The 24,363-nt window shown below is 49.0% G+C and overlaps 3 protein-coding genes across 6 annotated transcripts in view; 1 reads left to right on the plus strand and 2 right to left on the minus strand.

Moving 5' to 3' along the window:
* Positions 1-818: 818 nt before the first annotated feature.
* On the minus strand, positions 819-18,018 carry LOC117962284 (E3 ubiquitin-protein ligase RNF19B-like). Of its 3 annotated transcripts, none has more exons than XM_059019162.1 (10): positions 17,702-18,018; positions 8,053-9,711; positions 5,622-5,827; positions 5,303-5,444; positions 4,361-4,523; positions 3,673-3,787; positions 3,429-3,569; positions 3,032-3,224; positions 2,583-2,714; positions 819-2,451 (listed from the first exon to the last, which is right to left on the minus strand). In XM_059019162.1, the coding sequence occupies exons 2-10, from the start codon at positions 9,006-9,008 to the stop codon at positions 2,178-2,180; spliced, it is 2,322 nt and encodes a 773-aa protein (XP_058875145.1). In that variant the 5' UTR covers positions 9,009-9,711; positions 17,702-18,018; the 3' UTR covers positions 819-2,177. The 3 variants fall into 3 exon arrangements, with proteins under 3 accessions (XP_058875145.1, XP_058875144.1, XP_058875146.1); XM_059019161.1 differs by having other exon boundaries at positions 5,303-5,447; XM_059019163.1 differs by lacking the exon at positions 819-2,451 and having other exon boundaries at positions 2,579-2,714.
* A 369-nt stretch (positions 18,019-18,387) lies between these two features.
* The window catches only part of LOC117968096 (adenylate kinase 2, mitochondrial-like), a 6,662-nt gene continuing 686 nt past the window's right edge, over positions 18,388-24,363 (minus strand). Inside the window, exons 2-7 of one of the 2 annotated variants that reach the window (XR_009322321.1) lie at positions 23,249-23,374; positions 22,833-22,943; positions 22,652-22,746; positions 21,370-21,442; positions 19,615-20,687; positions 18,388-18,760 (exon numbers count right to left, since the gene is read on the minus strand). Coding sequence is in view for 1 of the 2 variants with exons in the window: in XM_059019164.1 (XP_058875147.1) it covers positions 18,753-18,760; positions 20,492-20,687; positions 21,370-21,442; positions 22,652-22,746; positions 22,833-22,943; positions 23,249-23,374 (609 nt within the window). In the remaining variant the exon portion in view is untranslated. The remainder of the gene's footprint in view (positions 18,761-19,614; positions 20,688-21,369; positions 21,443-22,651; positions 22,747-22,832; positions 22,944-23,248; positions 23,375-24,363) is intronic. The other variant, XM_059019164.1, reaches the window with a different exon arrangement.
* The window catches only part of LOC131727837 (NADH dehydrogenase [ubiquinone] iron-sulfur protein 5-like), a 4,379-nt gene continuing 3,994 nt past the window's right edge, over positions 23,979-24,363 (plus strand). Inside the window, exon 1 of the mRNA XM_059019166.1 lies at positions 23,979-24,122. Within this exon, the coding sequence (XP_058875149.1) occupies positions 24,071-24,122 (52 nt within the window). The 5' untranslated portion in view covers positions 23,979-24,070. The remainder of the gene's footprint in view (positions 24,123-24,363) is intronic.

Here is a 24,363-nt window from a genome sequence, read left to right on the forward strand (position 1 = left end):
TTTTTAATGTTTGTTTTTTTATTATTATTGAATCGATGGCATGTATGCGGGGGAAATAAGTCTCTGTTGATCTTGAAATGAACAGCTGGAGCGGAGTTACGGATGCGTTGACAATGCTGCTGAAAGAAGCCGATTGAAAACAGGAACTTTCTCTTCTGCAATCCGGGTTCCTAAAAGAAACCTCCTGCATCTTGTAATAGCTGCAGGTCCTGTACAGTGTGTGTGCAGACGAGAGAGAGAGTATTCAAACACACGATAAGACACACAAAGAAATACCCGATAGCTTCACTAAGCTCCACACTTTGAGATGGGACTCCAGCTGAAGCAGGGCGTTACTGCAAGATGTTTTAGGCTGGGATGAGGGGACACCCTGCGAAGATGTCCGTTTAATAATGTGCAGAGGGGGGAGACACGCATGTTATAGGACTCTGTGTGTTTATACTGTGTCTGGGGCTCTTGGTTTTCTGAGCTGCTGTCTCTGCAGTGACACAGGGGTGGCAGTAAAGCTGCAGTGTAAATATTAGGAGTAAGTCCAGTAACAACGAGACCATGGAATCCTGTGTGGATCCTCCCATTGAAACATGTGACCGGGGGGGGTGGGAGAGAACAAACGTTGTATAGTGTTTTGTTTTTTTTTCATAAAGAATGCGACACGGGATTATGTAACAGATTAAAAAAAAACAGAAAGCAGTACACTGTGGTTTTGTTTCAATGTTTTTTTTTTTTTCTTTTTATGTATAAAGGTATATATTATCAAGGGATTTTCTTCAGAAAAGTAAACTAAGCGAGCAGGGAAAACAAAGAAACGTGACCACGTCTTTATATATAATCATGTATTTATTCCTCCCTGCTAGAGTCATTGTTATTCATACAAGCGCATTGCCATATACACACAATCCACATACTGATGAGGAATAGAAAAAAAAAACAATTAAGATTTTATATATATATATATTTATATATTTATACTTTTATCAACATTTATTTTACAAACATGTCTTTGCTTTTTGTTTTAATTTTTTTTTTCAAAGGAGTCTTGTATGGAAATACATTCAGTGTAGTCCTTCATTCAAAAGGGTGGTAAGAGTCTGACACAGTCAGTCATTCAAACAGTGTAGCCTGCCCCGGTCTCTCCACCTGAAATCACACTCCTTCCCATGCTTACATCTGCAAGCACAGGGCTTCTGCTGTGTGTGTGTGTGTGTGTGTGTGTGTGAGGCCGTTTTAAAAACAAAAAACGCTTTGTTATGTCAGCTTAATACTGTGTCGAGCATGTGAACTGGGGACAGTGGGATACTGTACACACACACACACACTGGTGGGGTCAGAACTGGCTTTCCCGTTAAGGAAAAAAAACATTTTTAAAACACTATATTCATTATCACCATCAGGAGGTGTGCACTAAGACAAAAACAAACACAACAATGCAGTTTAAATATTTGGCCATTGTTGTGCAGCAGTGTGCATTAAATAAAAAAAAATATCTATACAAGCTTGAAAGGGGAGGAGCATTGAGCCGTGTTGAGGTTTATACACATTCCTAACCCAGCTGTGCAGCCTGCCTCTGAGCGTGCTGGTTAATACAGGGCAGGGCAGGACTCGCACACACTTAATACCATTGTTACGCGGGCTGATTTAGAAATAGAAAAACTAAATCATTCAAGAAGCGTTCATTTAAGAATTGCGTGGGCTGGTGGCGTGTGTTTTTTTTTATATTTTCTTCCCCCCCTCTCTCGGTTTCACTCATCAGTTGAGTCTGATACTAGATATCAAAGCAGAAAACACAGGAAAAAAAATACCTAAACTAAACTGTCTACATTAACTTTAATAACAACAACAAAAAATACCTCCTGCCACACTTTTCCCCCACCCCCAAAAAATAAAACTGGTATTAAATCAAACACAGAAGCAAAGGTAATAACACAAACAGCCACCCCAGCACTTGTGCAGTGCGGTGATAAAGGCACTGGCTGAAACCTCTGTCAACATGACTTTTCTAGTTTCTTATACAGTAGTTATACCTTCTGCCTGAGCGCTTTGAAGTTATGGACAGAGAGAGAGAGAGAGAGAGAGCGTGCTAAAGAGGTGTGCTTTGTGCTCCCCGCCCCGCAGTACACAATAAGAAGGGCTCGAGGCGGTCTCAGTGCTAGTATTCTCAGTACTCTGTTTTAATTGGCTTAGGCGTGGGGGGGGTCTGCGCTCTCCTCGGAGGGCAGTTCGGGGAGCCCCTCTGACTGCGTGTCCGACGCCTCCAGGTCGCTTCGGATGCTCTCAGACTGAGCCAGCGTCACGTCGGTGCCGTGGCCTTTCCTGGAGCTGCTGTCTTCAGGCCCCTCTGCCAGCTCCGTGGCGTGGCTCTGCAGCAGCTCCTCCACGCTGCCCCCGCTGGCCAGGCGCAGCCGTCGAGGCTTCGTCTCGATGTCCACCTGGATCTCCAGGTTTGCGCACTCCCTGAAACGCAGAGAGAGAGAGGAGGGGTTAGAGGGGTCTCTACAATCAATCAAACACAGAGAGACACCGAGAGACACACGCTGAGTAACACACAGACACAGACACACTGAGTCACACACAGAGAGACTCACTTGTCCTGCGGGTTGTAGGAGCTGATGATGGACCCTGCCATGGCTGTGGTGCTGGCGTTGTCGCTCACGGTGCCCAGGCTCACAGTGTCCTTGTAGAAAGACTCCTTGAGGAAGTCAGCCTGGACCTCCAGCCTGCAGGGGGCGCACAGACACAGGGTGAGCCAGTAGAACCGGGTCACCAGAAACAGCAGTTGCAAATACCATTATTCAACACTCTAGAGCTGCAGCTAGAAATACTAAAAGAAACTTGAAGACACTGAGAAAGACTTCAAATCTAAACACTTCTGCTAGTGTATTTATCACTACCTGCTGTGCTGTACCTGCTGTATTAGCCCATCAGTATTACCTCACTATATTGCATCTCTGCTGTACTTACCCCCTTGTATAACTCCCCTGTACAATACCTCCTTTATCCCCCCCACCCCCCCGGTATTACCCCGGAGTTGTACCTGCTGTATTTGCCCTTGCCAGAGCCCAGCGCCCCCCCTGACAGCGCTGCGAAGCTGCCCACCTCCCCCAGGCCCCCGGGGGCCACGCTCAGCCCGTCGCTGGGGCTCCCGCTGGCGCTTAGGCCGCTGGTCAACCCCTCCAGACTGCTCTCCCCCAGACTGGGGCTCTTCAGAGCACGCCAGGCGTCTGCCACTGGGGGGAGACAGAGAGAGAGAGGGGGGGTTAATACAGGGGAGAGAACAGAGAGGGGGTTAGGATGCTTTAAAAACAAGGTGTGAGTGAGAGTGGGGGGGATTGAGAGAGGGGGAGGAGTGAGAGGGAGGAGTGAGAGGGGAGGAGTGAGAGAGAGGGGAGGATTTTAAAGAGGGAGAGGGAGTGAGAGGGTGGAAAGCTCACCCGTGATCGGCCCGTCGTCCTCGTCGAATTCAATCTTGACCCCCTTCCCGTTGGCTCTGCTGACACCACACCCCCCTCTGCGACACAGCGAGATCGGGACCACCCCGTAAACGTAGGCCAGCATGATGGGGACCCCGATACCTGGGGAGAGAGGGAACGAGGTCACACCAGAGGAATCAGTCACACCTGTCTGTTCAGAGCTTCCTATTGAGTGAGCACAGCCCCTCCCTCTCCCTGCACTCACCCACGCTGACGGCTGCAACAACAGGTGAGGCGATGACAGACAGGACCACGCCCCCCGTGATCGCCAGGTTCCGCTTGTGCTTCGAAGTCTTCTTGCCCTCGTAGTGGTTGTGAATCTGAGAGGGAGACGGAGAGTGCTGAGTGGTCACAGTGCAGTAAATACATTCAGGGTGCTTGTAATCCGCCTCTGCCTGGCCGGGTCGCGTGTTTCATGTTGCAGCTGACGTGTGTAACATGCTGAATGCTGCGTGTCGCGTGTTTCATGTTGCAGCTGACGTGTGTAACATGCTGAATGCTGCGCGTCGCGTGTTTCATGTTGCAGCTGACGTGTGTAACATGCTGAATGCTGCGCGTTGCGTGTTTCATGTTGCAGCTGATGTGTGTAACATGCTGAATGCTGCGCGTCGCGTGTTTCATGTTGCAACTGACGTGTGTAACATGCTGAATGCTGCGCGTCGCGTGTTTCATGTTGCAGCTGACGTGTGTAACATGCTGAATGCTGCGCGTCGTGTGTTTCATGTTGCAGCTGACGTGTGTAACATGCTGAATGCTGCGTGTCGCGTGTTTCATGTTGCAGCCGACGTGTGTAGCATGCTACACACGTGTGGGAGGTGGCCAGTGTGTGCCCAGCCTGCGCCCTGGTACATGCTGCGTGGTGTTTGCAGTGTGTCTCGTGTCCCGGGGCTCACCTTCTTGCCCACGTACACCGGCATGCCGATGATCATGGCGGGCACGGCGATGCCAGCGATCAGCGTGATGCCCACCGGAGCTCCGATCAACGTGCCCAGCTGCCACAGGATCTTCTTCTTCCGGCTCCACGGCTTCCTGCCCCAGAATGTGCAGCCGGAGGGGCTGGAGAGGGAGAGAGGGAATCTGTTACAAGCCTGTCCTGGATAGGAGGCTGTGTGGTCCAGTGGTTAAAGAAAAGGGCTTGTAACCAGAAGGTCCCCGGTTCAAATCCCGGCTCAGCCACTGACTCATTGTGTGACCCTGAGCAAGTCACTTAACCTCCTTGTGCTCCATCTTTCGGGTGATGCATAGTTCACACACCCTAGTCTCTGTAAGTCGCCTTGGATAAAGGCGTCTGCTAAATAAACAAATAATAATAACTGGCTTTTATTGGGATTTATGGATAGATATGGATAGTGTGGCTGCTCTAACCTCAGGTTCTGAATCTGTGTCCCTATGATTTCTAGTTCTGGATAGTAGATACCTGTGTGGCTGCTCTCACCTCAGGTACTGAATCTGTGTCTCTATGATTTCTAGTTGTGGATGGTTCTGGATGGTAGGTACCTGTGTGGCTGCTCTCACCTCAGGTACTGAATCTGTGTCTCTATGATTTCTAGTTGTGGATGGTTCTGGATGGTAGGTACCTGTGTGGCTGCTCTCACCTCAGGTACTGAATCTGTATCCCTATGATTTCTAGTTGTGGATGGTTCTGGATGGTAGGTACCTGTGTGGCTGCTCTCACCTCAGGTACTGAATCTGTGTCCCTATGATTTCTAGTTGTGGATGGTTCTGGATGGTAGGTACCTGTGTGGCTGCTCTCACCTCAGGTACTGAATCTGTGTCCCTATGATTTCTAGTTGTGGATGGTTCTGGATGGTAGGTACCTGTGTGTCTGCTCTCACCTCAGGTAGTGCAGGTCTGAGATCTCCTTCATGCACAGCCAGCAGAACTCACAGCCACACACCGCGCAGGTCATGTGATTGCAGCTGCCATCGTTCATCTTGATGATGTAAGCGCTGCAGCGAGGGCACGGCTTGATGTCATCTGCTGGGGGAGGGAGGGACCGGGTTAGTTACAAGACAGACTCACAGACAGACACACACACAGACATACAGACTCACTCACGGACACACACACACACACACAGACTACTTGTTCCCCTCTCCCCTCACCCCTCACCCCTCACCCCTCACCCCTCACCCCTCACCCCTCACCCCTCACCTGCCCCGCTGTCCGGTCCGTGGCTGACCCCCGAGGAGTGCTTGGTCCTGCCTCTCAGGCTGAGCGCTCGTTGCTGCCGTGCCGAGTCGCAGGTCTGGTTCGGATGCCACACCTGCTTGCAGTGGTAGCAGAACTCCGTGCCACAGCCCTCCCGGCCGCATGAGAGCTTGGGGCAGCTGGCACAGCCGTAGGCAATCACCGCAAACCTGCCAGAGTGGAGCGTTAATGAACAAGCACTGAGAACGGTCTGTTACACCACGAGCTTAACAGGTCAAAAACAAGACCAAGCACAATGCTCCCTTGTTTAACCGTGGCAGTAGAACTACCTGCAGCTTAGGGATTACATTTATCCACAACTAGAACACACTCAGCACTACTGGATTTAGAAATACTAAAAGCAGCTTGGTGAAGTGAACGACAGACGCTTCACCGAAGAAGACTTGTGGTCGACACGCTTGCTGTATTTCAGGTTTTCCTGTAAACTTGTTCAGTTGGTTTCTGTAGCACCTTTCAGCTCATGAACCCAAACACTAGAGCCCTGCAGTACCTGGCAGGACCCCCAGGCGGGGCAGTACAGCAGTGTGTGAGTCAGCCTGTGTGAGTCAGACAGACAGCAGGGCGCTTTCGGGAAATCAGCTGCGATTTTCAAGCAACTTCCCCCACGCTAGTGCGGAAAGTTCAAGACGCGAAGTAATGACCGGCCGGGTTTTCAGCAACATGGAACCCCCCTTTAAAAATGGTGCTTCCAGCTAGGTCAGGATTTGTAAAAAGTTTCCTGCTGTTTAGAGTTTCACTCTGGATGCATTTCATTACGTTTCTGATGCGGTGCTATTACGACTCGAGGTCAAAGCCGTGAAGCCAAATAAGCAAGAAAAAAGCTAGTCAGGTAACATGCTCTGTGAGTACCGAGACTGAGCTCAGCGACTTAAATCAGATACCAGCAATTAACTCTCTGAAAGCAGACCCTGATATTGATGTGATCCAGCCCTCTGAAATGTCTTTATAATATATAGCACTAGACCCTGATATTGATGTGATCCAGCCCTCTGAAATGTCTTTATAATATATAGCACTAGACCCTGATATTGATGTGATCCAGCCCTCTGACATGTCTTTATAATATATAGCACTGGAGCCTGATATTGATGCGATCCAGCCCTCTGACATGTCTTTATAATATATAGCACTAGACCCTGATATTGATGTGATCCAGCCCTCTGAAATGTCTTTATAATATATAGCACTAGACCCTGATATTGATGTGATCCAGCCCTCTGAAATGTCTTTATAATATACAGCACTAGACCCTGATATTGATGTGATCCAACCCTCTGACATGTCTTTATAATATATAGCACTAGACCCTGATATTAATGCGATCCAGCCCTCTGACATGTCTTGTCTGTCTGCTACCAAATTACAGTTTTGCATGAAGTGCGACAAGAGATAATTAATTATTATTCATCAGGGAAAAACCCCAAAAACGAAAGAATGACATCACAACATCTGTGAAACACCAACGGGAAGGAAGTCTTCATAAATAATAAACCGGTGAATTCCTGGCAGGGCACAGAGCCTTTCATTCACACATTCTGAATAGGAAGCAAAAACAACGAACACCACTATAAAAAAAAAAAAGAGAAAAAGCCCAAAGCGCAGTGATAAAGAAAGTGGTGTGTCTGCAGGGGAACGCCACGCAAATCACTGCAACAAATACTGGAAACAACAAGAAGAAAAAACCAAAAGAAAGAAACTCCCACGCTGTGCACCGAGAGGGGAACAGGAAACACAAGACAAGACAAGACACAAGACAGAGACGCAAGACAGAGACACAAGACAAGACACAAGACAGAGACAGAGACGCAAGACAGAGACACAAGACAAGACAGGAACAGAGAGGAGAGAATCAGGAACAAAAGGGTTTGTGAGGCTGAACACATGGGGAGGGGGTTCAAAATGCTGAAAGAAAGAAAGAAAGAGAGAGAGAGAGAGAGTGCAAGTGAAAAAAAACAATAAACTAACCAGAAAGTCTCCTACAATAGGGTCTAATCGAGCAGGTATTAAAACCTGGAATGGGTGAACCTGCTGTGCAGCGGGAGTCTTCTTCCCATCCCTACCCCGCCCCCAGCACACACCCGGTCCTGTTTCATTCACACCTCTGACTCCAACACATTGAGTCATGGATCAACACAGACCACAAGAATACAAAGAAGAACAAGAAGATGCAGCTGCCCAAGGTTTCAGTGTGGATCACAGAGCTTTCTCAAGGGAGCATGTGTATGAAAACAAACAGTACATATTATTACTAATACTGTAATAATAATAATAATAATAATAATAATAATAATAATAAGAACATCAATAACAACATCACGACTGCCAGCAGCATTTCTACGAGCAGCTCTGTCAGCAGTGAGAGGGCGAGACTCACCCGCAGTCGGGCGCGGGGCACCAGCGGCAGTCGGGGTTGGCGGCGAGGTAGCGGCGCAGCATGAACTCCTCGTACTTGCCCATGAGCGCCGGGTCGGACAGGATCAGACGGATGTCGTGGGGGTTGAGCCGCTCGGCACACTCGGGGCAGCTGATGTTGACGCGGCTCTCCGTGATCTCGATGCGCAGGTACTGCCTCAGGCAGCCCAGGCAGGAGCGGTGGCTGCAGGTCATGATCTCTGGGACCCGGTCCTGGGGCTGCCGGACCAGGCACAGGGGGCACTCCAGCAGGGCCGAGCCGGAACCAGAACTGGAGCCGGAGCCACGGCGCTCACCAGCCCCCGAGTCCAGCGTGGTGTGGCTGTCAGAGTCCCCCTCTCCCGTCTGCAGCACCGTGCTGTCAGAGACCCCCTCTCCCGTCTGCACCCCGCTGTCGGAGACTCCCTCTCCTGTCTGCAGCACCGCGCTGTCGGAGACCCCCTCTCCTGTCTGCAGCACCGCGCTGTCAGAGACCCCCTCTCCTGTCTGCAGCACCGCGCTGTCAGAGACCCCCTCTCCCGTCTGCAGCACCCCGCTGTCGGAGATCCTGTCTCCTGTCTGCACCCCGCTGTCAGAGACCCCCTCTCCCATCTGCACCGCGCTGTCAGAGACCCCCTCTCCCGTCTGCAGCACCGCGCTGTCGGAGACCCCCTCTCCCGTCTGCAGCACCCCGCTGTCAGACAGGCTGGCGAGGCTGGCACCGGCCCCCCCAGTGGAGAGGGGGTCCTGGAGGGGGGTGGAGGGCTGCTGCTGCTGCTGGGACTGGGCCTGTTTGGATCGAGAGCGGGACTTCCCGTTGAACAGGTTCTGGAAGGAGATGCGTCTGCGCTTGCTGCTCCGGCATTTAGGATTGGGATTGGGATTGGGAGCGCCGCTGACGGAGGAGTGGGGGGAGCCAGAGTCCTTCTCCGAACCCATGATGGATGGATCTATTATTGATTATTATTATTGACTGTCTTTATTCTGATAAATCCAAACAGGTTTTGCAAAGGATTTTTTTTTTTTGGTTAAATAGATTAAAATGACGATTCCCTTCTCATTACTTATTTGCTGTTTAAAAAAAAAGAAACCAAAAAAAAATTGCTGTCTCGCTTTCTGTATCTGCTTACGTCTTCCTCTGTGTTTCTCAGAATCTCTTCAGCAATGAGAAAAACATTTAAAAAAAGCTCAAAGTGAAAGAGAAAGAGAAAGAGAAGAGAAAGCAAGGCCAGCCAGGGACACTCACAGCCAGATCAGGATTGGTTCTTGTGCTCCTCTGCTTCTAAAACAAAACAGCAACGCCACATTCCCTGACTCTTAAAACTGTTTCCATCAACGCCCACAGCAGAGGGAGAGGGAGAGGGAGACCGCTTGTTCTCTAACTTGATCTCTCTTGGCTGTGTCAGATGATCGTGTTCGAAGAGCAGCAGTACAGGAAACAGACTCTCGTCTCTCTCCTATCTCTCGTCTGTCTTGTAGAAATATAATCCCCAGGAATGGAAGTGTCTCCTCGGGTAGCTCTCCTTGTTTCTCTTGTTCTCGATGCTCTGTCTCTGGTTCCCGTCGATGAAAGGGATCCTGGCTGCTGTGAGGAGCTCTCGACTCCCTGTTGAAACTGCGTCCGGCCCTTCTCTCAGACTGCCTGTGACGGAGGAGGGAGGAGGGAGGAGGGAGGAGGGAGGAGGGGAGAGAGAGAGAGAACAGGAAGTCAGTGAACAGCAGGCCTAGTTCTGCGTCTCTGCCTCTACTGTAAAGTGTAGTGCAGTCATGTTATTGTTGTGTGGTTATTACATTGTGTTGAGTATGAAGTATTGAGGTCTCTCTGTATCAGTGCTACACTGTTGAGATGTGCCTGTGCTGGCCCTGCCTGCAGCACACAGTGAATAATCTAAACTCCACTCTTTCTTTCTTTCTTTCTTTCTTTCTTTCAGGCCACAGGGCTGTGACGATTAATACAGAAAGAAGAAGCTGAAGTTTCTCTTTAACAGGAAGAACTGCCTCCCTGCATTCCTGACATGTTACTGATTCTGGAAATAACCCAGGAAACTAAACCTGCTCAAACGCACTGCGCACTTCACAATCAGATAACACTCCACCGGGGACAGAGTGTGCCGGACTGTTTATCAGAGAAAATGAGACACAGAGAGAGAGATCTGAGACACAGAGAGAGAGAGAGAGAGAGAGAGAGAGAGAGAGAGAAAAAGAGAGAGAGAGATATCAGACTGAGACACAGAGAGAGAGAGAGAGAGAGAGAGAGAGAGAGAGAGAGAGAGAGAGAGAGAGAGAGAGAGAGAGAGAGATATCAGAGTGAGACACAGAGAGAGAGAGATCGATCAGACTGAGGTGGCAGAAGTGTCTGTTCATTATAATGCTGCAGCCGACAGCCACCTCACTGGAAGTTCAAAGCAGAGGCTTTTCAATACATGTACGCTAGCAGAGCTGCTCTGTATTTCTGTACATTAACCACGTTCACTTTGGCAGCGCTCGTGTGATGCCAATAACAAAGACCATGTGAGAGTGAGAGAGAGGAGGAGAGGGAGACAGAAGCACAAACACAGTGCGAGTGTGTTGCTGTGCGTGTGAGTCTGCGGGTGTCGTTTCCATGACAACCTCTGCAGCTCCGTGCAGAGTAAACACAGCGACACCCCGAGCTACCAGCTTCCAAACAGACAGGGCAGAGCAGGCATGGGCACTGCAGGGGTGGAAATAAGACTCCCGTTGCACAGCAGCTTGAGCCATTCCTGGCTTCACTGCGTTTAAGAAGTAGTAGTATTTGTATGTGTGTATGTGCGAGTGTGTTAGTGTGTGTGTGTGTGTTAGTGTGTATGTGCGAGTGTGGCTGGCGCTCTGCTTGCAGGACTGTCTGGTTCTGTCCTGCTTGCTCTCTGCACTATTTATTAACCAGCTTGCTTGTTTCTCCCCAGCTGTGTGCAGGCAGGCAGGTCGGTCTGTGATCCACGCTGACCCATCTGAAAGGGATTAACTTGCTAATAAGGATCAGCATTCCTCTAAATAACCAGCAGGGCAGCCCTATAAAACCAACACACTGCCTGGACTTAACAACAAATAAAAAATAACATCCAGGAGCACAGCACAGATCAGAACAGCACAGCTCAGCACAGCACAGCACAGCACAGCACAGCACAGCTTAGCTCAGCTCCTTATATTGATGTGATCCAGCCCTCTAGAATGTCTTTATAATATATAGCGCTAGACCCCGATATTGATGTGATCCAGCCCTCTGACATGTCTTTATAATATATAGCGCTAGACCCCGATATTGATGTGATCCAGCCCTCTGACATGTCTTTATAATATATACCACTAGACCCTGATATTGATGCGGTCCAGCCCTCTGAAATGTCTTTATAATATATAGCACTAGACCCTGATATTGATGCGATCCAGCCCTCTGAAATGTCTTTATAATATATAGCACTAGACCCTGATATTGGTGTGATCCAGCCCTCTGAAATGTCTTTATAATATATAGCACTAGACCCTGATATTGATGTGATCCAGCCCTCTGAAATGTCTTTATAATATATAGCACTAGACCCTGATATTGATGTGATCCAGCCCTCTGAAATGTCTTTATAATATACAGCACTAGACCCTGATATTGATGCGATCCAGCCCTCTGACATGTCTTTATAATATACAGCACTAGACCCTGATATTGATGCGATCCAGCCCTCTGAAATGTCTTTATAATATATAGCACTAGACCCTGATATTGATGATATCCAGCCCTCTGACATGTCTTTATAATATATAGCACTAGACCCTGATATTGGTGTGATCCAGCCCTCTGAAATGTCTTTATAATATATAGCACTAGACCCTGATATTGATGTGATCCAGCCCTCTGAAATGTCTTTATAATATATAGCACTAGACCCTGATATTGATGTGATCCAGCCCTCTGAAATGTCTTTATAATATACAGCACTAGACCCTGATATTGATGCGATCCAGCCCTCTGACATGTCTTTATAATATACAGCACTAGACCCTGATATTGATGCGATCCAGCCCTCTGAAATGTCTTTATAATATATAGCACTAGACCCTGATATTGATGCGATCCAGCCCTCTGACATGTCTTTATAATATACAGCACTAGACCCTGATATTGATGCGATCCAGCCCTCTGACATGTCTTTATAATATATAGCACTAGACCCTGATATTGATGTGATCCAGCCCTCTGACATGTCTTTATAATATACAGCACTAGACCCTGATATTGATGCGATCCAGCCCTCTGACATGTCTTTATAATATATAGCACTAGACCCTGATATTGATGCGATCCAGCCCTCTGACATGTCTTTATAATATACAGCACTAGACCCTGATATTGATGCGATCCAGCCCTCTGACATGTCTTTATAATATATAGCACTAGACCCTGATATTGGTGTGATCCAGCCCTCTGAAATGTCTTTATAATATATAGCACTAGACCCTGATATTGATGTGATCCAGCCCTCTGAAATGTCTTTATAATATATAGCACTAGACCCTGATATTGATGTGATCCAGCCCTCTGAAATGTCTTTATAATATACAGCGCTAGACCCTGATAGTGATGCGATCCAGCCCTCTGAAATGTCTTTATAATATACAGCACTAGACCCTGATATTGATGCGATCCAGCCCTCTGAAATGTCTTTATAATATACAGCACTAGACCCTGATATTGATGCGATCCAGCCCTCTGAAATGTCTTTATAATATACAGCACTAGACCCTGATATTGATGCGATCCAGCCCTCTGAAATGTCTTTATAATGTACAGCACTAGACCCTGATATTGATGAGATCCAGCCCTCTGAAATGTCTTTATAATATATAGCACTAGACCCTGATATTGATGCGATCCAGCCCTCTGAAATGTCTTTATAATATATACCACTAGACCCTGATATTGATGCGGTCCAGCCCTCTGAAATGTCTTTATAATATATAGCACTAGACCCTGATATTGATGCGATCCAGCCCTCTGAAATGTCTTTATAATATATAGCACTAGACCCTGATATTGGTGTGATCCAGCCCTCTGAAATGTCTTTATAATATATAGCACTAGACCCTGATATTGATGTGATCCAGCCCTCTGAAATGTCTTTATAATATATAGCACTAGACCCTGATATTGATGTGATCCAGCCCTCTGAAATGTCTTTATAATATACAGCGCTAGACCCTGATAGTGATGCGATCCAGCCCTCTGAAATGTCTTTATAATATACAGCACTAGACCCTGATATTGATGCGATCCAGCCCTCTGAAATGTCTTTATAATATACAGCACTAGACCCTGATATTGATGCGATCCAGCCCTCTGAAATGTCTTTATAATATACAGCACTAGACCCTGATATTGATGTGATCCAGCCCTCTGAAATGTCTTTATAATATACAGCACTAGACCCTGATATTGATGTGATCCAGCCCTCTGACATGTCTTTATAATATACAGTGCTAGACCCTGATATTGATGCGATCCAGCCCTCTGACATGTCTTTATAATATATAGCACTAGACCCTGATATTGATGTGATCCAGCCCTCTGACATGTCTTTATAATATATAGCACTAGACCCTGATATTGATGTGATCCAGCCCTCTGACATGTCTTTATAATATATAGCACTAGACCCTGATATTGATGTGATCCAGCCCTCTGAAATGTCTTTATAATATATAGCACTAGACCCTGATATTGATGTGATCCAGCCCTCTGAAATGTCTTTATAATATATAGCACTAGACCCTGATATTGATGTGATCCAGCCCTCTGACATGTCTTTATAATGTACAGCACTAGACCCTGATATTGATGCGATCCAGCCCTCTGACATGTCTTTATAATATATAGCACTAGACCCTGATATTGATGTGATCCAGCCCTCTGAAATGTCTTTATAATATATAGCACTAGACCCTGATATTGATGTGATCCAGCCCTCTGAAATGTCTTTATAATATATAGCACTAGACCCTGATATTGATGCGATCCAGCCCTCTGACATGTCTTTATAATATATAGCACTAGACCCTGATATTGATGTGATCCAGCCCTCTGACATGTCTTTATAATATACAGCACTAGACCCTGATATTGATGTGATCCAGCCCTCTGACATGTCTTTATAATATATAGCACTAGACCCTGATATTGATGCGATCCAGCCCTCTGACATGTCTTTATAATATATAGCACTAGACCCTGATATTGATGCGATCCAGCCCTCTGACATGTCTTTATAATATATAGCACTAGACCCTGATATTGATGTGATCCAGCCCTCTGAAATGTCTTTATAATATATAGCACTAGACCCTGATATTGATGTGATCCAGCCCTCTGACATGTCTTTATAATATATAGCACTAGACCCTGATATTGATGTGATCCAGCCCTCTGACATGTCTTTATAATATATAGCACTAGACCCTGATATTGATGTGATCCAGCCCTCTGACATGTCTTTATAATATATAGCACTAGACCCTGATATTGATGCGATCCAGCCCTCTGACATGTCTTTATAATATATAGCACTAGACCCTGATATTGATGTGATCCAGCCCTCTGAAATGTCTTTATAATATATAGCACTAGACCCTGATATTGATGCGATCCAGCCCTCTGACATGTCTTTATAATATATAGCACTAGACCCTGATATTGATGTGATCCAGCCCTCTGACATGTCTTTATAATATATAGCACTAGACCCTGATATTGATGTGATCCAGCCCTCTGGAATGTCTTTATAATATATAGCACTAGACCCTGATATTGATGCGATCCAGCCCTCTGACATGTCTTTATAATATATAGCACTAGACCCTGATATTGATGCGATCCAGCCCTCTGACATGTCTTTATAATATACAGCACTAGACCCTGATATTGATGCGATCCAGCCCTCTGACATGTCTTTATAATATACAGTAGAGGGTTTGGGGTTGATCGGGGGCGGGGAGACCGGGCTAAGCCTCTCTCAGCACAGCTGGTCGTCTGCAGCAGGGCTGATAAATTTACAGTCACTCGCTTATCAGTTTATCTGTTTTTCTGTCTGTTTGTTCATTTCAGTCAATATTAAGCACCAGCCTGTGCATTCTCAGCTCTCCAGCGCAGTGAACTCAACGAGCGCTGTAAACAGCAGCTGGTCCCGTGGCAGTGTGGTTATTGTACAGCTGGTTATTTTAAAGTGGCACACGGCCGCCCCTGGGAGTGTGAATCAGGGCTGAGTGGCACACCGGTATCCCGCCCGGCACGGCTGCCTGCTCATTCTTTCTTTCTTTCTCTTTTTAGGATCCTCGCTCAAAAAAAAAAAAAAAAAAAGAGAAATCGGGACCCCATGCGCCCCGAAACGCAACACATTAACATTACACTGTGGACGAGGGCTGCTTCAGAAGACCCGAGAGAAGAAGGGCAGGCAGGGAGAGTCACTAACTGCACAAACCGATGGACTGTGCACTGGTGAGTCCCTGCAGACTCAGGGAGGGGGAGAGGGGATCTGGTGAGTCCCTGCAGACTCAGGGAGGGGGAGAGGGGATCTGGTGACAGTCCCTGCAGACTCAGGGAGGGGGAGAGGGGATCTGGTGACGGTCCCTGCAGACTCAGGGAGGGGGAGAGGGTATCTGGTGAGTCCCTGCAGACTCAGGGAGGGGGGAGGGGATCTGGTGACGGTCCCTGCAGACTCAGGGAGGGGGAGAGGGGATCTGGTGAGTCCCTGCAGACTCAGGGAGGGGGAGAGGGGATCTGGTGACAGTCCCTGCAGACTCAGGGAGGGGGAGAGGGGATCTGGTGACGGTCCCTGCAGACTCAGGGAGGGGGAGAGGGGATCTGGTGACGGTCCCTGCAGACTCAGGGAGGGGGAGAGGGGATCTGGTGACGGTCCCTGCAGACTCAGGGAGGGGGAGAGGGGATCTGGTGACGGTCCCTGCAGACTCAGGGAGGGGGAGAGGGGATCTGGTGACGGTCCCTGCAGACTCAGGGAGGGGGAGAGGGGATCTGGTGAGTCCCTGCAGACTCAGGGAGGGGGAGAGGGGATCTGGTGACGGTCCCTGCAGACTCAGGGGGGGGGAGAGGGGATCTGGTGACGGTCCCTGCAGACTCAGGGAGGGGGGAGGGGGCAGGGGATCTGGCTGGACGGTTACTAGCTGCTTTACTGGTCAGGTTTCAAAGCTGCAGCCCTTATCTCATTGCAAACAAACAAGAGCAAAACAAACACAACTATTACATGCTGCCTGCCTGCCTGCCTGTCTGTCTGTCTGTCTGTCTGCCTATCTGCCTCAGTGAAAGTGTGAACAGTTTCTCCTAACATAACAAAAGCAGACCCCGGTGGAAACTGCAAGTCACAGCGTCCTGTTTTTTTTTCAGAGAGGCACGGGCCTGGAAAATGAGGCGAGTGCTAACAAGCTGAAAGAAAGAAAGTTGTGAGAGAAGAGAGTCCCTTCACAGGGTCTCACCCACAGAGAAACTGAGAGACAGAGAGAGGCGTCAACATTTCCACTGCGGTGGAGGAGCAGGGGGGTGTGATTCACAGGATCGGATCATCGTGTTTCTGTACTGTACAGTCAGACACCGCAAGACTGTCGAAAGCCAGTGGCTCAATCATTTCAGTGGTGTAGAGAACCACTCAAACGATTTCCAAACCGTACAGCCCAGGTTTAACGGCACCTTCCTTCCTTCCTTCCTGGAGCTAGCTTGTTTAGATGTAGCTTGTTTGCTCCGGAGACCGGTAGTTATGAAGCTGGAGCAGCTCTGCTTGGTAACCCTGAGTGCTCCAGCCTGTCAGATCCCTGCTCATCGCTCATCTGTGCTCACAGAAGAGGCAACCGTATCTCCAAGTGCTGGACGCCTTCACTTCCAAACGAGCCCAGCAGCTGTCTCTGTTTACAGCAGCTCTTCAGCGCAGCCAAGCTCCCCCTCCAAGGAGGTGAACGGGGGCTGTGAAAGTTTACACCTTGAAATGTTTCCCCAAGTATTGAGAGTGTAGGTATATTGTGCATGATGGTGTGGGTGTGTGTGAGAGAGACAGGGTTTGTATATATTGTGTGTAGCAGGGTGTGTGTGCGCGCGCACATGATGAAGGCTTTACCTACAAAGCTGGGTTCAAAGCTGCCCTTCTGTCACTCACACTCCCTTTGGGATAATCAAACTGCTTTCTAACGAAAGAGCCGAGAGAGAGCGCAAGATGAACCTCGTCGCATCTCTTACAGTAACACACTCACTACGTGATGTGGAGTATGCACACACACGAGGACACGTGTGTAAATTATTATATGAAAAAACAAAACAGACCGTTGCATAATAAAGAAATAGTCATTTAGTACAGCGCTCCCCGGATATTTAACATCACAAACAATGTGATAATACAGACCGCGAGACTCAGCTGCTCCTTCTGCCTTGTCAAACAAACCCCACCGCTCTCTATATCACTGAGAGAGACTCCGCAGCCTAGACGCCCCCGTATAATCAAGCCAGCCCTGTGACCCGATCTTACCAGAGGAGCCGAGCGCAAACACAGAGGCACAACCACCATCATCCACCATATCACCAGCAAATCAAATTGCACTGCGGTCACTGTTCCACCTTTAAATCCTACCTTTAAATCCTGCTGTACGGGTGCAGCCGTCTGTCTGTCTGGCTGGGTTATCATTAATCTCCTCGGTTTCCACTGCAGACCGTCACCCCAGCGTAAGTAATCAAAACTGGGTCCTCCCTTAAATTTGAACTGTGTGATTCCTGTCGGTAACCGCGCTCAAAACCCGCATAATGTTGTGAAGACTGTCCGCATTCAACCGCATTGATCCAACCGGCTCCGGCTACTCCGAGCAGAGGCCTGACGTCACAGGGAAAAGCCCGACGTGACGCAGCACCTATTGTTTGGAAACCCCTCCCCGTGACGTAACGCACCTCAGGAGAAAGCACAAACAGGCAGCGGCGGAAGCGTGTTTTTAAAATGTATTAGTGGAACTGTAACGTATCGCTATTTCCACTTCCGTCGACATCTCTGTACAGTGAAAGGTACTGTAAACATTTAGACAACAGTGGAACGTTTTGCTTTCCAGATTACTGTGTGTCATCGGTATTCTATACAAACAGATGGCTCTTTGAGCTTGCGCAGTGCTCTCGGACCCCTTTACCTTTTAGCTGCGCTGGATCCCGCGGGGTCCCACTGCAGAAAGGAACAGACAGACAGACACACTCTCTTCTTTATATATTAAGATATAATGTGTGTGTGTAATCAGAGAAATGTAATACTGAATAATGCAGTGTCATCAAACTCGATGCCTTTTTGAAACGCTTTATTATCGCAGCACATTGATTTAAACAAGGCAGCAGGGTCCTGTAAACACATGAACAAACTCCAACCCACCCCAAGAGCCTGACCAAGGAGGCCGTTTCATATGCAGCGCTGTCTGTTCATTCTTTCAATCACCCCACATGTAGACACAGACACAGAGTGTGAAACATCCAGGAAGCACAGTCAATAAACACCATGTGTTAAAGGAGTCTTGATGAAGCGGACTGGTCCTGGAAGGGAGCTGCACTCCTGTAACTAGCCCCCTAGCCCACCCCATCTCCCCCCAGAGCCCTGGGACGTGGTTTCAAAGGGACTGGCCGGGCTCCAAAGCGGGAGGTCTCAGTGCAGCTCAAATAGCTGGAACAACAACAAAAAGAAAACAACAGTTTATTGTGTCCATCAAAATAAAATAAAAAACACAGAGAACAGTTTATTGTGTCCATCACATAAAAAAGTACAAGAGAAATGTCAAAAGGAAACAAGGAAGATGCAGCCGTGAAGCCAGGAGGAAGAGCGAGACGGGCAGACTGGCACTGAAACTGGCACTGAGGTTCCACGGTCAGTTTTACCCCCCCATGGTTCGCCATGTTTATTACCATGCTTCACCATGCTTTCACTGTGCTTCTGCATACCTCTCTGTGCTTTCACTGTGCTTCTCCATACCTCTCTGTGCTTTCACTGTGCTTCTCCATACCTCTCTGTGCTTTCCCATGCTTTCACTGTGCTTCTCCATACCTCTCTGTGCTTTCACTGTGCTTCTCCATACCTCTCTGTGCTTTCACTGTGCTTCTCCATACCTCTCTGTGCTTTCACTGTGCTTCTCCATACCTCTCTGTGCTTTCACTGTGCTTCTCCATACCTCTCTGTGCTTTCACTGCGCTTCTCCATACCTCTCTGTGCTTTCACTGCGCTTCTCCATACCTCTCTGTGCTTTCACTGTGCTTCTCCATACCTCTCTGTGCTTTCACTGTGCTTCTCCATACCTCTCTGTGCTTTCACTGTGCTTCTCCATACCTCTCTGTGCTTTCACTGTGCTTCTCCATACCTCTCTGTGCTTTCACTGTGCTTCTCCATACCTCTCTGTGCTTTCACTGTGCTTCTCCATACCTCTGTGCTTTCACTGTGCTTCTCCATACCTCTCTGTGCTTTCCCATGCTTCTCCATACCTCTCTGTGCTTTCCCATGCTTTCACTGTGCTTTACAATGCTTACCTATGCTTTACTATGCTTTTACTGTGGGGAGCTTCTCTTGGGATCCACAAGGGAGGACAGGTTAAGGACAGCACTGCCCCTGTTTATAAGAAGATCAGGAGTCGTCCTGGAGTTTCAGATGTTTTCAACAGACCGGTACACACAGCCAGCACGCCCTGGGTGAGACCTGATTTAATGACCCGTCTGATCAGCTGAACAGAATCCAGTCCTGTATTAAAACCAGCAGCACGTTCCACCAGACTAGCGCAGCCACACCAACAGGAAACACTGATCACTGCTCTGCACCCAGTCACTCCCTGCACTTCAGTGATAAACATCAGCCTTGGAAAGGAGCCTGCTTTTACACAAACACTTCACGTCACTCCCTGCACATGACTTGGCACAGGCGGGGTTTTGATCAGCAATGTCATTTCTTTAACATCCTCCTTGAAGGACGCCAGCCTCTCACTTCAAGTGACATTGAGGCAAGCTGGTTTGTGGAAGCTGGGAGACTGGAAACCAGTGGGTTAAACCCCAGTTCATCACCACCACCACCACCACCGGGCACCCATGTAGGCCAAGCTGCAGCAATTTAAGGGGGTCTCGCTGAAAAAGAGAGGTGCAGCGATCTCGTAGGAACACTGGTTAACCAATGGGATCAGTTACCCAGTAACCATGGGGCAGTAACACAATTTATACAATTCATGTTCCACACTCCACTGAAAGCAACGAAGGGCAAGCTTATAGTTTCTTTCTTTTTTTATTATTATAATATATATATGTGTATATTTTGAAGGGCTGCTCTGAAACACAGTCCCCGACAGCAGAAGGAAGCAGAGAGACGGGGAGACGCGCAGGCAGAGGGGACAGCGCTAGACGAAGGCGACGAGGTCTTTACTGGTGGCTCTGGAGAAGGCAGCGAGGATGCTGGCGTACACCACGTCGGGGGGCTGGGAGGCGTCCACGGGGGAGTGGATGCCACGCTTCTGGTAGTACTGCACCAGCGGCGTGGTCTGGCTGTGGTAGGCGCCCAGCCGGGACTTCAGCGTGTTCTCGTTGTCATCAGAGCGGCGCACCAGGGCCTCGCCCGTCACCTAGGAAACGGCACGGAGAGCGACGGTGAATATTATTATTATTATTATTTATTTCTTAGCAGACGCCCTTATCCAGGGAGACTTACAATTGTTACAAGATATCACGTTATTTTTACATACAATTACATTATTTTTTACAGATTATTTTTACATACAATTACCCATTTATACAGTTGGGTTTTTACTGGAGCAATCTAGGTAAAGTACCTCTCTCAAGGGTACAGCAGCAGTGTCCCTCCACCTGGGATTGAACCCACGACCCTCCGGTCAAGAGTCCAGAGCCCTAACCACTACACACTGCTGCCCTATACAGCCAGCCAGCAGTCACACACAGGGGTGGGAGTGAGAGTCCTGCTGCACGGCAGCTTCACCCAGTCCAGGTTTTACTACCAGCTTGATGAGCCCCAGTGTGACAAGCTCACAAGCTCAGGTGTGTCTTATTAAACTGGTAAAACCAGGACTGGAGGACAGGACCGGAGGCTTATTGTCAAACAACCAAGTGATATCTATCTATCTATCTATTCATCCATCAGGTCCCCTCTCTCTCTCTCTATAGACAGACAGACAGACAGACAGACAGAAGCTGCTTTTTCAGGTGCTGCTATTGCATCACTCTCACACGATGCTGTGTATTACAGAACGCAGTGTTGGTGTGCTGGCTGGTTTGAATTGAAACACTCACATCATCCTTCATGGCCTCTCTGGGAGGGTTGAACTCCTCGTGGTATGAGCGCCCGCTGGCCTGGTGAATCAGACTGACAGGGACAGGACACAGTTCACATGTTTAAGCATGAGCCCAGTGGAACACTTTTACAAACAGTGATGTTTAACCATTGTCAAAAAAACACACAGGTTAATTATAGGCGTTAGCCTTTACAGTGTTTAATAAGCAGTCAGTGCTCAGTGTAGTCATTTCTATACATAACCTGAGAACACAACGTTTACGTCAAGTCAGGTCTTAAAGGATCCCAGTGATTCTGAATCCACAACATGACCAGACAAACCACTCCACACCCTCCCCACTGTCAACATGACCAGACAACCCCCTCCACACCCTCCCCATGACCAGACAACCCCCTCCACACCCTCCCCATGACCAGACCACACCCTCCCCATGACCAGACAACCCCCTCCCCATGATCAGACAACCCCCTCCCCATGACCAGACAACCCCCTCCACACCCTCCCCATGACCAGACCACACCCTCCCCATGACCAGACAACCCCCTCCCCATGACCAGACAACCCCCTCCCCATGACCAGACAACCCCCTCCCCATGACCAGACAACCCCCTCCCCATGACCAGACAACCCCCTCCCCATGACCAGACAACCCCCTCCACACCCTCCCCATGACCAGACAACCCCCTCCACACCCTCCCCATGACCAGACAACCCCCTCCACACCCTCCCCATGACCAGACAACCCCCTCCACATGACCAGACAACCCACTCCACACCCTCCCCACTGTCAACATGACCAGACAAACCACTCCACACTGTCAACATGATCAGACAACCCACTCCACACCCTCCCCATGACCAGACAACCCACTCCACACCCTCCCCATGACCAGACAAACCACTCCACACCCTCCCCACTGTCAACATGATCAGACAACCCACTCCACACCCTCCCCATGACCAGACAAACCACTCCACACCCTCCCCACTGTCAACATGACCAGACAAACCACTCCACACCCTCCCCATGACCAGACAACCCACTCCACACCCTCCCCATGACCAGACAACCCACTCCACACCCTCCCCATGACCAGACAACCCCCTCCACACCCTCCCCATGACCAGACAGCGCCCTCCACACCCTCCCCATGACCAGACAGCCCCCTCCACACCCTCCCCTTGACCAGACAGCCCCCTCCACACCCTCCCCTTGACCAGACAGCCCCCTCCGCTCTCTGTGTGATGAAGTCTCTGTTTGGTGACGCAATGAAACGTACCGGCCGCAGATCCTTCTCACCAGCAGGGAATCGTCGACGGCAAACTCGATGACAGAGTCCAGCTTCTCCGATCTCTTCTCCATCAGATCATCCAGCTAGAAGCAAGGACACCAGCAATACTTCACACATACAGCCACAGATACCTCATTCTCCCCTCCCCTCCCCTCCTCCAGCCACTCACCATCTCAGCCTGCTTGACAGTGCGAGGGAACCCGTCCAATAGGAAGCCTTTCTTACAGGGGGGCGTGTCCAGGTTCTTCTCAATCAGCTCCACCACCATCTCATCACTCACCTGCAGATAGAGACACACACAGTGAAACACTGCAGACAGACAGACACAGTGAAACACTGCAGACAGAGACACAGAGCGAAACACCGCAGACAGAGACACACAGCGAAACACCGCAGACAGAGACACACAGTGAAACACTGCAGACAGAGACACACAGTGAAACACTGCAGACAGAGACACAGAGCGAAACACTGCAGACAGACAGACTCGGACAGACAGGCTCACTGTGAAACAGTGGAGATGACAGAGAGTGTTTCCTGTTCTGAACTCCACAATGGCAGTTTGTGGTTATAGTGAATACACACCAGCTTCCCAGCGTCCATCGTTGCCTTTAGCCTCTTGCCCAGCTCGGATCCCGAGGCCACCATGGCCCGCAGCATATCCCCTGTAGCCAGGTGACAGACGCAGAAGTGCCCTGCCAGTCTGGGAGCCTGGGGGGGGGGGGGGAAGAGGGGGAGAGGGGAGGGGGGAGGGGGGAGGGGAGGGGGGAGGGGAGGGGGAGAGAGGAAAGAGGGGGGAGAGGAGAGAGAGAGGAGGGGGGAGGAGGGGGAGAGAGGAGAGCAGTGAAGTGTATGGAGTTTATATATTTCAGAGGTCATACTGTCTAATACATAGTGTTTGAAGACTGTGTGTGTGTCACAGAGAGAGAGAGAGAGAGAGAGAGAGAGAGAGAGAGAGAGAGAGAGAGAGAGAGAGAGAGAGAGAGAGAGGAGAGAGAGAGAGAGAGAGAGAGAGAGAGAGAGAGAGAGAGAGAGAGAGAGAGAGAGAGAGAGAGGACAGACTCTCCACTAACAAATTAACACCCTGGGTTTAATTAAAAACTTTTGTTGTTGTTTTTTGTTAAATGTTATTTTGCATCCTAATAAATCGGTCCGGGTTAAACGAGCTGTCTGCTTACACCGCAGAAAAAGCGGGGCCGCAGCTGAATCGGACCCACTTGCGTGTCTCAACCACGGTGCCTGCGCCCTCGGTGCCAACTTTCCAAATACACGGAGACGGGCCTCGTATAGAGTACAGCGTAGACACAAGGACAGGCTGGTAACACACGCACACGCACACGCAATTACACGCAGCGCCGGCAGCACCGCTGTGACCGGGCTGGAGGGCTCAACAAACCGCTTCACTGGATGACATTGACGCGAATGATCACCAAGGACACGCGGCACAGAAACTGCACAGGCGAGCAATTATGAATATGATTATTATTATAGCAGTAGGTAACTTCAAGTTCACTTGAGCGACACACCCAACTTGTAAAATGTCTGTTGCACAATCTACAGATTGAATAAGAAGAAGCAGCGATCACGCGATTTCCTGGAATAATAATACAAACTATGCGAGGCGTGTTTTTCAGTAACACTGTACCGTGCGAACGCAGTCTGGTGCGATATTCAATTACACAAATATTCTTACAGGACAA

The sequence above is a fragment of the Acipenser ruthenus genome, unplaced genomic scaffold, assembly GCF_902713425.1.
Source record: "Acipenser ruthenus unplaced genomic scaffold, fAciRut3.2 maternal haplotype, whole genome shotgun sequence".
In the NCBI taxonomy this organism is placed as follows: domain Eukaryota; kingdom Metazoa; phylum Chordata; class Actinopteri; order Acipenseriformes; family Acipenseridae; genus Acipenser; species Acipenser ruthenus.